General features: G+C 44.3%; 1 protein-coding gene across 3 annotated transcripts in view; it reads right to left on the bottom strand.

The window, feature by feature from the left end:
- GRHL2 (grainyhead like transcription factor 2) overlaps nt 1–14,091 on the bottom strand; it is a 161,496-nt gene that overhangs the window by 71,362 nt on the left and 76,043 nt on the right. For all 3 annotated transcript variants that reach the window (XM_013064756.2, XM_013064754.2, XM_013064755.2), the window contains exon 7: nt 12,920–13,031. In XM_013064756.2, coding sequence (XP_012920210.1) covers nt 12,920–13,031 — 112 coding nt within the window. The remainder of the gene's footprint in view (nt 1–12,919; nt 13,032–14,091) is intronic.

Below are 14,091 nucleotides of genomic sequence, written 5' to 3'. Positions count from 1 at the left end.
CTACTCCTGTTTACTTCTCATGGTTGACTGTATTACCTTCACAAACATCATTAAAGAAGGAATCTTCCTTGGAATTCTCCCTTTGAGTGAAACCTAATACTTTATGTGTGTCTGAGTCACCCCTTTGCTTCTAGCAAAGAAATTTATAAACCAGTGTTCTAGCTTTCAATTGTAATTTGAATTTCAATTCATTTTCAATAAACTTATGTGAGGAAAGCATGTTATACTATAGCCTATTACTGTGTTCCATGTATGCTAGTATTTTTTACTCTCTCTGAATTTTTTTTTTTTTTTTTAACAAATGCTGGTCTTGATCTATAAACTTGATTTCAAACTGAGACTAGGTCCTATCCTATGCATATACACCACAAATACATATGCTTATATAGTACCTATATGGCTTCTGGCTCTGAATTTAAATAAGCTCGGATGGGCTTAAAATTAAGCTCTTCCCATTAGTCTATGTTTTCAGTGAGATTTAACTTCTTCAGTCTATTTTTAACTCAAACTATTCTATCACTTGAAAAATAGTGACTGGTACTTTCTGACAGTTTGCTAAATGAATGAAGGCATCGATAGATGCATTGGTAAGTAATTTATTTTTGTATACTACATGAATTACTCATATTCAATTTTAGTTGTTCATTCTTCATCTTCTCAGTTGGTATACTAATAGTCTTAGGGGAAGGTGTGGGGACAAGAAGAGGCACACAGGATTCCAAGTTCCTGCCCACAGTGGCCAACCCACCGTAATCATCTCAGATCTGGGGCCCCTTCCCTCCAGAACAAAGTCCCCAACATGTTCCCACCTCAGATGGTATTTCCAGACACTATAACTTCCCAGTTAAACCAGCTCTCACAACAGAAAACTGAACTCTTTCTCAGATGATGGCACTGTATCGTAAGAAACTTGAGAACTGCCATTCTATGAGAACACATTCCAGTCTCTCTCAAAGACCCATGCTAGTACTAGCAGCTATCAATGGTAGAAATAAGTTTCAAAAACATACAACTCTACTTTTGAGTCACAGACTAAAGAAAATTCAAATGACTTTTTGGTAACTGGTGGTACAGGACACAGACACATTACAAGAACTGTAAATCCTCACACAGATTATCTTCTGCTAAATCTGAACCACAAACCCAATCCCTCCAGCTGCTCAAGTTCCACTAAGATTAGCCTCCATTTTTAAAAAAAATTTTAATTCCGGTGTTGTTAACATACAGTGTTATATTACTTTCAAATGTACAATACAGTGATTGAACAATTCCATGCATTACGCAGTGCTCCCCAAGGTAAGTGCACTCTTAATCCCTTCACCAGTTCACCCAGCCCCACCCACCTCTCCTATGGGAACCATCTGTTCACTTCCGTTAAGAGTCTGTTTTTTGGTTTCTCAGTTTTTTCTTCCTTGTTTTGTTCCCTAAATTCCACTTGTGAGAGAAATCATATACTATTTGTCTATCTCTGTCTGACTTATTTTGATTAACATTACACTCTCTAGAGCCATGTTGCTGCAAATGGGAAGATTTCATTCCTATTTATGGCTAAATAATATTCATACACATGCACACACATACACACCAACAAACACCACATCTTCTTTGTTCGTACATCTATCAGTGGACACCTGGGCTGCTTCCATATTTGGCTACTGTAAATAAAGACAGGGGTGCATGTGTCCTTTTGAATTAGTGTTCTCACATTCTTTGGGCAAATACCCACTAGCGTGATTCCTGGATCATAGGCAATTCTATTCTTAATTTTTTGAGGAACGTGCATACTGTTTTCCACAGTGGCTGCGCTAATTTGCATTCCCACCAGCACTGCACGCGTGTTCCTTTTTCTCCATATCCTCGCCAACACTTCTTGTTTCTTGCAGATCAGCCTCCCTTTTCAACCCCTCTCGCTGACCGTGGCTGCCCATCAGACACAGGAGGGTGCGTCTGTTATGTGTGTGATGGGCGTGCGGCAGGGTGGGAGGGGGAGCACTGCACGAGTTGTTCTGGTTCGTTACATGAACAATTTCTGCAAGAACTGCTACTTGAATTACTTGGGCTGCTACTCCTGTTTACTTCTTTTCCACCAATTACTAGAAGACTTAGATAGCATTTTGAAATTGAAATTCCAATTCTCTTACACAGAGTTCTTCAAGAAGATAAAGCTGCCCTTCGAAGGAGGGAAGCTGTTGCTTCTGTTCGCTGTTTTCCGCTGTAGTGCGGACTTCAGCATCCGGAGACAGCGCTCAGGGTTTAAGGGCATCAGCATCCCCTAAGCAAAGTTGCGTAACTGCTCTAAGCAGGTTTCCCATCTGCAAAATGGAGAGAAAACCAGCACCTACCTCACAGGATCCCTGCCCAATGATGAGACACTCACTTCTTCAGCACCCCCTCATTTCGATACTTGTCTTTCCGAGAGCAGAGAACCTAGTGGCAGCTCCGCATTCCTGGAGCCTGTTCAGAGACTCTTCTACAGATTAGCTTCGCCTTATTTTGGTTTCTCCAACCTCAAAGAGCTTAATTTAATTTTGGAAAAACTTTCTCTTGGCAAGTTTTAGGTTGTGTAAACAAAGAAGGAAAACTTTAGATTTGCCCAATTTCGCACTTGGGGGTATTGCAAAGACGTAAATTTGTTTCTGCTGAAGTGTGCAGCCAGAGAGAGGCTTCTAGTAAATGCTAACAGCTGACAATACCAGCTCTGTAGTTTTTGATATAGAGATGAGCCTCATGAAACTATCAGAGTGTATCTCCAGGTACTTTTTTTTTTTTTTTGCAATTGTTAAGCCAATCAGATAATGCCAAAAACATGAGACTTTCAGGTTACCTGCAGTCTTATTAAAAGCATCTCTGAAGAAAATAATAATGAGGCCACAAACGAAAGACATGAAATCAAATAAAAGCACAGATTACATGTTTGACAAGAAAGCATGGTCTTCCATAGCTGAAGATACTGAAAATGGTAAGGGAAAGACAGTACAGTGTCTAGTAAATGTAGGGGGGGAGATGTAAAACAGAAAATAAAGCATTCTATGGTATTAAGTAGAGGGTCTACTACAATTCTCAGAGAGGTCTCTAAGTATCGGTCCCCTGCTTTAACATTTCTTCTGGTTAACCACTCATGGCTTTAAAATTGTCAGCAGTACAGTAAGGAAACCCTTACAGGGAAAGATTTAGTAAACAATAATGTCCTGGAACCAGGTAAACATAGGTTCCTAGGAGCAGTGAGAAAAATGATTCAGGGCCACATTCATTACACTTTTTAATTTCCAAATCTAGCTACTTTTTCTTGAAAGTTTGCTTTGAAACAATTTCCTATTTGTTTGCTTCCAGGAAACAGTAATAATTTCTAGTTAAGTTAAAAATGGGGCATCTCCCCTGCTTTATTATGTATGTATTCTATTTTTATGTTAACAATTAGTCTTAGTTATTAAACTAGTTTCATCAAAATGGCTGTGGTACAATAAAATAATGTTTAAAATCTAAGAAATTAAGGTACCAAATGCACATCTAGCCTCCTGACATCAGAAAAATACTACCAAAAATTATTCTTTCAGCATGCAAGAGGAGAAAATGCCACCCCAGTTATATTTCTCACGTAACAAGACCCGCGCCTGCTTACCATAACTGTTACTACCTAAACACAAAACCATACATGGGGCAGTGTGTTCATGAACTAGTCAACACCAGTGAGCATCTATGCTATGTCAGGCTCTGTACCAGATGCTGGGTATATAGAAAGGTTAAAAAATTATCTCTCCACCCAAGAAGTTCAGCACCTAGTGAGATGGACAGAATGTACACGGATGAACCAAGTGAAACACAGCAAAGCGCTATTGACGAGAGAGAAACCAAAACCCATAGTGGGAGCCGCTGACTCTCCCTGAAAGCTGAGGAAGATCCCATCCAAGTGGGGACTGAGGAGCCAGGTCTTCAGGGGTAAAATGTCTGCCAGGTCAAGGAGGGAGGGAGGGACATTCTAAACAAGGAGGACTGTAGAGAGGAACAAAGAAGAGGTTGCAAGTAACCAGGAAAACTAGTGAGGGGTAAAAATGGGCCTATAGACTTGGGGTACTTGGGGGGCTCAGTCAGTTAAGCTTCTGCCTGTGGCTCAGGTCATAGGTCTTGGGATTGAGTCCCAGGTCGAGCTCTTTGCTCAGTGGGGAGCCTGCTTCTCCCTCTCCCTCTGCCTGCTGCTCCCCCTCCTTGGGTGCTCTCTCTCTCTCTCTCAAATAAATAAATTAATTAAATCTTTTAAAAAATTTTTAATAAAAGCCAGGCTGAACTGGATGGAGAGACATTAGTGGTACGGATATGGGCTAGTGGACATCTTTTTTAAGAAACGTAGAGTGGAAGACAGAGGAAGACCCAGCTCATAATTCAAAGGGAGGCTCCAAGAATCAAGGCCTGGACATGGGCAGTTTGTGAACTCTAGCTCTGTTCTGGACCCTTTACTTGTGGGAAGGTGGGGATTCCCCTGGGTCATACTAAGCTCACAGCTGAGCAGGAAGTGCTTCTCCCCAGAGCTGTCATCCCCAACAGAATGAGCGTCTAGGACTCACAGTAAGACACGCTCTGCAATAAATGAAAACCCACAGTGGCTCCGTGATCACTGAAAATCAATATGTTCTGTCTGAACTAAGAATAAACTTTGAAGAGTACTTGCATTTTATAATGTTTTAAAACATATAACCTTAATTAGCCTCCTACACATTTATCACATAACTGTTTTTCTAATCAAAGTTGAAGATGAAAAGGAATGTTCTGCCACTCTGGCTACATACAACACATTGCTCAGAGCAGAAGGTACCACACGCGTCTAGAGCTGGGGAGGAGAGGACCCCTGCTGGGTGGTGCTGGCCCCCCCTCCCCACCTCCTCCCTGCTCTTGAGGAAGCAGGATCAAGGTTGCCCTTCCAACTCACCTCTGACTCACAGCCCTGACCACAGCAGCCCTGTGATTGCATTCTTAATGTTAGGGGCTCTCAAGAGGTTTTGTTTTATTCTGAGTCAAATTTACTTTTCTTATCTATTCAGAAGTGTGAAAATCATCCAGGATCAAAATTCGAAATTCCACATAACAGAGTTATCTTTAAAGAAGGAAAGACCCACATCTTCCTGACTACAGGAAGAGAGCAGATCTGTTTGATTCTGGAGAGAACCCTCCACAGAAGAAAACTAAATGGTCAGTGGGACACCCCAGCCAGAAGAAAGGTGAGTTGTAGGGCACTCTCGTGTCCTAGGCCTCAACCTCACGTTGCGTCTCTCACGCAGACGACCTGGCACCTGACCTCCCCCCACCCTCGCAGAGTCAGCAGCTGCCTCTCACCCACTACCCGAATCTCCACCTTGCCACGTTTCTGCACATTGCTGGGTGGCCCAGCCCAGGTTTGGCGGTAAGACCTGCAAGAAAGCACCCTTGTAGGGCACATCCGAAGCCAGCCTCCTCTAGAAAACTCAAAAAAAGAGAGAAAGAGAAGCAGCGTTAATTTTAATCACAATTCCTATTTGAAAGACTCCCAGGCCTGGACAGAACAGCTAAGCAGAGTAATTCACAGCAAAATTCTGTGCTGGAGAATCTTCAAAAGGCTTGTCTTTGACCCCCAAAGAAAACTATTGAGAACCAGACTTCAAAAAATATTTCCTTCTCGCTGGAATTCAAGTTTCCAAGAAAAGCTTAACCTTAACGTAAAACTGGTAATTTAAAAATTGGCTCTAAAGAAAGATTCGTATGAGGGCACAGATGGAAATCCGATAATCACATGCTAATAATTGGAGATGAACTATAATTGCCTGCTAATTACCATGGGAAACTACAGCATTAATAGTAACAACAGAACTGACACATCCCGATACAGGGAAAGATTACTGCGAGTCGAAACTGAAGACAGAGACGGAATGAAGAGCAAATAGTTGGTTTCACAATTAGCTACAAATTTATATCAATAACAGCTCATGGATGTGACTATAAAGTAAGGAGGCTTATCTGGATAGTCCTGTGGGATCAGCGTCATCACATTACAATCCACACCACCCACTGGCAAGATGCAAAACCCACGGTTCTTGTTCTGGAACATCTGCACTGTAAGGTAGTAAAGTGAGTGGTAGTAAAGTAAGCCTTAATTCTGTTCGGAAGATAGAAACTGTATGTGACCGTGCTTCAATGGATCTATCATAGCTTCTGGCTCTCCTTCTGTAAAGTTAATTTTAGTTGTTGAACTTCCTAACTTTCCTTCCCTCTTTGAAAGGAAACAAATGGGAAAACAAAAGGAAAAAAAAAAAAAAAAAGGAAAAATGGGCCTTCCCCCAGAGAGTGGTTTTGCAATTATCCACTGTTGGAGGAAGCTTGATATGTAGTCCAGTTCATTTTATCATTTGTGGTTCATTTGGAATATTTTGTTAAATGGCTCACACTGCACAGAACCAGGTAACCTCAATGTGCAGACGAGTCGTAAGTCAGTCCCACCTACTCTGCGGACAGACAGTGCCTGCCCCTGGCTGAACACGGCCCCTGGCCAGCATGCCCTTCCTGGTCACGTCCCTCCTCTGGACACCCCTGCCTAGGAGTAGGACCCCCATTTAGTCAGCAGGGCTGACACTTCTCTTCTGTAATCCTTTACTTCTTTGTCTCCAAAGCCAGTCATCACGAAGGATCTAGCAGATCCAGAATTTGTCTCTTATTCCTGGGATAACTTTGCATTCCCCACGCTGTCCTCCCCCGACCATCCCCGCCTTTACAATGCGCTCCTCTGGGTGCACTCCGTCACTCCCCGGGCTCCTGCTGGTCTTCCCACTGCCTGACTCTCCCTCCCTTCACACTGTCCCCGTCGCTGGCCTGGAATCACCCCTCTGCCATACAGATATCGTCCCTCCACAGTGCGGCCAAAACCCTCCCTGGCTATCCAAAGCTCTGAGTTCAAGTCCTGCACCTCATTAGAAAGAAATGTCATTTCATTACAATATCCTCTCTGCTTGTTATTTCCACACAGTCTCCTCCAACTGTACTTATCAGCAATCTGGGAAGACGGATGTACGGATGGACTATACCCACTTGGATGAATGACTACACGTAGGTATAATTTTTATTATCGCACTCTTGGGTATTCTTGGCTTTCTAAAATCCACTCGGTCCAACAATAGAAAAACATGGAATAACTACACCTAGGTATACATGCTACAGCTCAATATAAAAAAGTACAGACACACACACATTTGACTATCTCCCCAACAATACTGTACAAGTAGGCTTTATGAAGCCCAAATAGTGTTAAAGCAGCCAAGGGAGAAAAAGCCTGAGCTTAATCACCCTCAATATCTGGGATGAGGCTGTGGTGTTGCTCCTCTGGGAAGACCCTAAGATAGCATTTCCCAAACGTTCCCCCTGTGGGGCAGGTTTGCCACTGGGATACAGGCAGCATGAGTCAATGGACCTCTAACACCTATAGGCTTCCAGGGCCTGGAAGGCCCCACATGCCCTGCTAGGCTTGATTAGCCTCATAGGAGACCCGGAGTGTCAGCCGGCACCACGTGGAAAACAGCTTTACCCAGGACTCCTTTCAGAGCCTGAGACCAGCAAATCCTATCTATGCTTCACATCTCTGTCACCCTAAGATACACCACCCCCCTTTTTTAAAGATTTGTTTATTTATTTTAGAGAGGAAGAAAGACAGCACAAGCGGGAGGGGCAGAGGAAGAGGGAGTGAGAATTTCGAGCAGACTCCACACTCAGCATGGAGCCCACCATGGGGTTCGATCTCACGACCCAGAAATCACAACCTGAGCAGAAACCAAGAGTTGGACACTTAATCGACTGAGCCATCCAGGCACCCCTCCGATTCCTCTTTAAAAAGCAAGCCTTTCCACAGCTACTAAACCCTTCTTCCTTATCCCCTCCACTCAGGACTTCTTCCTTCACCTCACTGTCCATATTAGCTCAATCAAGGAACGTCTGACAGTTTCCACCCTCTCCCATCCGTGCTAACAATTTCATCAGACTTGATAAAATGTATCGGCCAATCTCATTTTGTTCTTCTGCCCTGGTTCCTGTACGAGCATGTGCTGTTTCCTTGGCTTGCAGCACCCTCCCCCACCTTGTTGACCTCACGTGCTCTTGTCGTCCTTTCGGAAGGGTTCCAGAAACATCTCCTCAGGGAAGCGCCCCTCCAAGACACCACTCACTGTGTGACATCTTGGCCACTCGTCTTGCCTCCAGTTTCGAGCAGTTTGAGGACAAGGGTCCTGTCCTAATTACCTCTGAATCACTAGTTCTAATAAAAGGTCTGGCCTGTTTGCTGAATAAATATGGAGTAACTATGCCTTTCTGCAAGGTACCATGGGACCAGCACTAACTCAACGTCCTTAAAAAGGGACGTCCACAATCAGAGACGAGCAACAACAGAAACAACCTAAGTGGCTAAGTGGCTCCTTCCATACAGGAGGTCTGAGGTCTAATTGGCACAGGAATGCTCCTTGGGCTGTAGAATGTAAACTCATTTATGACCTGGAATAATTGTTGTTATTCAACAAGCTCACAAGAAAGAACTTGTGAGGCTTGGAGAACTCCACTCATGCTTTGAAAAGCAGCAGGAGCCACTAGGGCCAAGGTCTATTTGTTTTACTTTTATCAAGTAAGAACTAACTGCGAATGTTTCCTTCCCCCGTCCCCCAAACGAAACAGTTTATGGCCCAATGTACAAGAACCACATATCTGAACCAGTTCAGATATGTGAACTGGCTTTCAGAAATGTCAGAAGTGGCAGCAGCCAAGAGTCCCACCCCCCCAGACTGCAAAACGTTCTCAACATCTGGAGAGGAAGGCACTGCGGGGAGACACAGGACATCCACGCACGGTCAGGTCCCGCACGTCTACAGTCACTCTACAAGTCATCAGGGCCTAGTGGGGCCAGGAACTACCTAGGGGTTGTCACAGAAAGACGATGTACGGTGGCGCGAGGACAGAGAATAATAAAAAACGAGGAGTGCAAACTCAGGCACCCTTGGGGTTCCATCCCAACGACACCACCTACCCGGTACACGACCTTGGGTAAAATTGTTTATTGTTCACCACCTCGGTTTTTGAACAACAAAAGGAGTTTTGAAGACAGACAACGTTTATATGTGATCTCTAGAAAGAGCCTGGTACACAGAACACAAGGAACACATGGGTATCATTAAGAGAGTTCACTCCTTCCAGAGGCCTGCCTTCCGTCAGTGTAGTAAGAGTTTTATCCACACATTGGTTCATTCATTCACTCATTCATTTAGGAAATATTGACAGCTCACTATGTCTCAGGCCCTGTGCTAAACCAGACAAGGGTCTGCCCTCGTGGGCTTTACCTTCTGATTGGAGGGTGGGCACACTGAGAAACAGAAACATCCATACGTAAGTACCATGTAGGGTAGTGATGCATGGTCTGCTGTGAAATAAAGGTAAAGCGGCTGGAGAGTGATGAGGGTGTGCCGTTGAGGTAAGGTGACAGGGAAGGTCTCTTTGATAAGGTGACAACAAGCACAAACCTGCAAAACGTGAGGAACCAACCAGGTAATGTGTGAGTATGTGTCCCAGAAGAGCTAGGCCTGGTGTGATGCAGAAGCAGCCTCGCTGGCAACGTCAGTCAGGATACAGGGAACCTGGGAGCCAAGGCTCCGTGTGCTCTGAGAGCAGCCTCCTTCCCTGCACCCCAGGCCCTCGGGCTCCCACTCTCCTTTGCATAGACCCATGGAAAGGACGCCATCAGGGACACTGAGGGGCCTCTCCCCATCTGGCAACCAGCAGGACTGGCTGGTCAGAGCTACTCAGAGGGTCAGAAGTATGTGGGAGATGAGGAGCAGCCTGAAAGAACAACCAACATTCTAATCCGAGTGAGATAAATGTATGTCAGGAAAGATGTAGAATGTTCGCCGGCCGTCATTACGGGGTTCAAGAGACCAAAGAGCAATCCTTAAGCATGAGTGCTGAGGGGATGTGGAACAAGGAAAGATACAGAGAGAGGTGAAAGCTCCACTGGGCTTTGCTTGGAGCAGAGGTAAACAGACAGAGAGCTGGAGGAGGGCGGGTTATACCGGGAATCCTGAAAAATGAGAAGAATACACACACCTCTACACACAAAAGTGTGTTGTGTGTAACTTTAGAAGCTGGAGTTTCCCCTAAGTCCCACCCACAGACTCTGAAGACCACAGGTTATGAATCTCTCCTCTAGTGAAAGGAGCCCTATCTCAGTCTTTAACTCCAGCTTCAAGGTCACTCACTAGCTAGAGGGTCCATTTGAACTTCGGGACCACAGTGACTGGTGGAGATTTGGAAACTGCAACCATGAGCCCTGACTGTAATCTCCAGCTTTGTGGAAGTTAAGAAAGGTAATACATTTTAAAACACTGGACTCTTCCTTTTTTTCTTTAGGCTACTAGAAAGTTCTCAACCCACACCGACAACTACGGGCACATGCACCCTTCAACCTCCCTCCACTGTCAGCAGGCATTGCTAACCCCTGGTGGAAGCAAGGCATAGCCCTTAGCAATGTTCTCAGCACCACACTCCAGAGCTACCCACTGATGGTGTGAGTCACACACAGATGTACACACCATCCCAGGTGTCTGCTCCCTCTTTATGCTGGAGTTGGTATTAACTGCCACTGGCAGAAGAGCACAAGGCTTACTTTTTTTGTAAGTCCAATAGAGGAATGAATTATATAAGATTTTTGTATATTTCTTCATCCTCTGTCAGGTTGAGGTTGTAGCCAGAAAATCAATTTGCCCTTTGAAGCTAAAGGACTGATTTAATACTCCTCGGGTTCGGGTTCAGAGCAGGTGGCCCAAGGAGCCACAAAGCTTCTTAGTAAAAGTCCTAAGTCTTAAAGATAAATCATGTGTGTGCATGTGTGTGCAAATGCATGTGTAAAGGGTTATAGAGGAAAGTCCGAAGGCAGGCAAGAGGCAAAATAGAAGAGAGATAAGATCCAAAGCCCTGGGTGAGCTGAGAAATCATTCTGGTCTAAGAAAAGTAAACCTTAGAACAATATCAAAGCTGAACCAACAGGTAAGCTAGTAAAATGCTTTTATTAGTTACCTTATTTGGACCTAGTCCATATGTCTATTTAATTGCTCCTCTCATTTTCTTGGGTAATAATTATAAGGCTAACTTCTCAAATAAAGTAAAATTGTTCCTCTGAGTTCTATGTAGATGGCTACAAACAGGTCAAGGCAAGTATCCCCACTCCCTTGTCCTAGTCAATCGATCTTGTAGTTTCTGTATATGAGCTGGGTGAAGACGACTGTCTTATCCTAGCTCTTGCACTAATTATCTGAGGATAAATCACCTGGAAAAGTGGGTCAGTGGGCCTCACGGGGCCTCAGTTTGCTGGTTTATTAGATAAACATGTTTGACTAGCTAATAGGAAGGGGGGGCACATGCTCATGGGCAGGCACTGAGGCAAGGAGGGGTGTGGCCATCTTGCAGGATAAACCAACAATTAGTTTCAATGTATTTTATTGTGAGTCTCTAACCCTCGCGTAATCACTAACCTCTCTGCCATTGGTCAAGGATGAGATGGAAGGGCTGGGAAAATCCATCACTGCAGTGTGTAAGAAGTCCAAGAAATGGCTCAGTAATGCCCTTTAATGGGTCAGTAGTACTTTCTGATACCCGAGACCGGAGGGAAACCTTTCCTTTTACCCTCCCTGGGACTGCAGCTGCTTTGCAAAACGAGGTAAGAAAGCCCACAGATGCGAAATTACTTATTTCGTATAAAAACAGCATATAAAGTGTTAAAATTACTTAGAAACACACATATTACTGTCAGCATTTTTAAGAAATCTCTAGAAACTTTTTAAGATTCCATCCCTGACTTCCCTTGTCTTACTCTCTATCCCAGAGGGTGAGTCCTGCAAACCACATTTGCTAGGATCATGTACCCAGTGGCTTCAGGGAACATTCGGCCCTGGGGAAGCACTGGTGGGAGAGCGGGAGACAGGGAGAACACAGGGCATTCCTTCTCCTCCTCCCTCTTGGCATTCTTTGAGAGGTGGGTCTGGCAGGGACTCCTATGTTGTTCTTTCTCCTCTTGCAAAGCTGCTCTGTCTGTGGTCCCAGCTCCTGCTGAGGCAGCCCCCACTATGGTTCGAGCTCTTGCTGGGGGCGCTCCCCCAACACCCTCAACCTCTTCTTTGACCCTCCAGGCCTGCAGCTAATAGCAGCACAGTCTTGCTGTTGCTCATCTCCAGAGAGCGTCACGGTGCCTTCAGCCCTCCCAATCTTTGCAACAAATTCCCGCCATGGGACCACTTGGCATGGACTCTGTCTTCATGGCCGAACCTGGAGTCCCACCCAGGGGACTCCTGGGCTCTAGAGAACAAACGTCGTGTTTAAGAATTCACCGAGAAAATGTACTTGCTGATCCGTTCCTCCTCTACTGCTGGAAAAGATCTCTCAAAGGTTTCATTTGCCAGACCACCTAGCACTATCAGCAGCAGGCATGTGTTGGCACTAAAGGGACACTATACGGAGAATTAAGAAAACCAGCACCCACTTTGCAGTCATGTGACCTTCACAAGTACCTTAGAGCCAAATGATCCTGAGGTTACTCATGTCACAGGGGGACAGGAGTGCATCTGGTCTAGGGCATGGAAACATGTTTTAGAAACAGACATAGTCCTTGCAAATCCAAATGTTTCACTATTACTGTACAAGTCACAGCCGGCTGCCATAGAACAAACAGTGCTTTGCACTCAGCTCGGTCTGATTTTGCTATCTCCGCCTGATTTGTACTAAATGTACTAACAAAAGAAAAGTGTCCAGACTAGTGCCTGGAATATCTTCTCAAGAGCTCTGTGGGTCCCAGTTATGAGCTGTGTGCTGGGCTCTCCTTGGCAGCATGACAACATGTCAGTTTACCTAAGACCACACAGGGATGTCAAGGTCAACTTACCAATGTCAAGGACCCTCTGCTTCGCCGTATGCTGCCGGGAGTGCCAGTACTTCCAGTATTTCAGCTGTTCGTCTCGGTTTTTGTCTTCACTGAAGACCACCATTACCACGCTCTGCAGAAGGGAGAACCATGCATCTTACTTTCTGTTGGGTGCCTCTGTGGCTTCACAGCCTTTACTTGCAGCAGTTCTATCAGAGCTGTTTCTACAACGTTGCTTATCTTGCTTGACAAAAGCCCAGACAAGTTCAGCTGCACGGTCTTTGTTTAAAAACAGGTCTACTTTAAAAATGCATGGGGAATGAGAACAGTCCACAGAAAAAAGAATCCTGCATCATTTTTTTTTAAGTAGGCTCCACACCCAGCATGGACCCTAACACAGGGCTTGAACCTGAGATCAAGAGCCAGAGACTTAACCGATGAGCCACCCAGGCGCCCCTACATCATTTTTACCATGAGTCATAACAACCAAATTAACCAATTAACAGCACATTTACTGTTTTGTTAGGTGAGTGGGAATACCAAAAACATCTTTTTTTTGGTACTGAAAACAAACACATTTTTGAAATTTTGTATTCTTAAACGAAGGATTTGGCACCATGTGTAAAGAAGCAAGCATCTGTTTCTAGCCTAATTAAGTGCCTCAGGCTGAAATGCTGGAGTAATGAGAGAAGTACTACAAACTGAGTTCATACTGAGGAACACAGATCTCAGATACAGATATTGCACAGACCAAAAGAGACAAGGTCAACTATTTTATTTATTTCCACACAGTTTGGATATACTCGCTTGAAAAACTAATTCTATCTTGTAGAAATAAGAAACCAAAGCCCATTCTGGTTCTAAATCATAAAAACCCTCATTAAACTACATACACATTAACTGTCACTTATGAGATAAGAGAAGTTACGAACACAAATGAACTCCCCCAAATCCTTTTAACTGCAATATCAGGAATACTGGCTCTCTCCTTCTTATTCCAAAACCAAAATATTTCTTAGATATTTTCCTACTATTCCAGAGTATTTCATTGATTCCCATTCCTTACTAACTTCTCCTTCGTGGCATTTTGCACACTTCGAGTCATTTACTTAATTTTTTTTTTTAGGTTTTATTTATTTATTTGAGAGAGAGAGAGATCACAAGTAGGCAGAGAGCCAGGCAAAGAGAGAGAG

Source organism: Mustela putorius, unplaced genomic scaffold (assembly GCF_011764305.1).
Source record: "Mustela putorius furo isolate JIRA1106 unplaced genomic scaffold, ASM1176430v1.1 tig00000228_pilon_pilon_pilon, whole genome shotgun sequence".
NCBI classification, from domain to species: Eukaryota; Metazoa; Chordata; class Mammalia; order Carnivora; family Mustelidae; genus Mustela; species Mustela putorius.
This window is presented reverse-complemented; position numbering and strand designations above follow the sequence as displayed.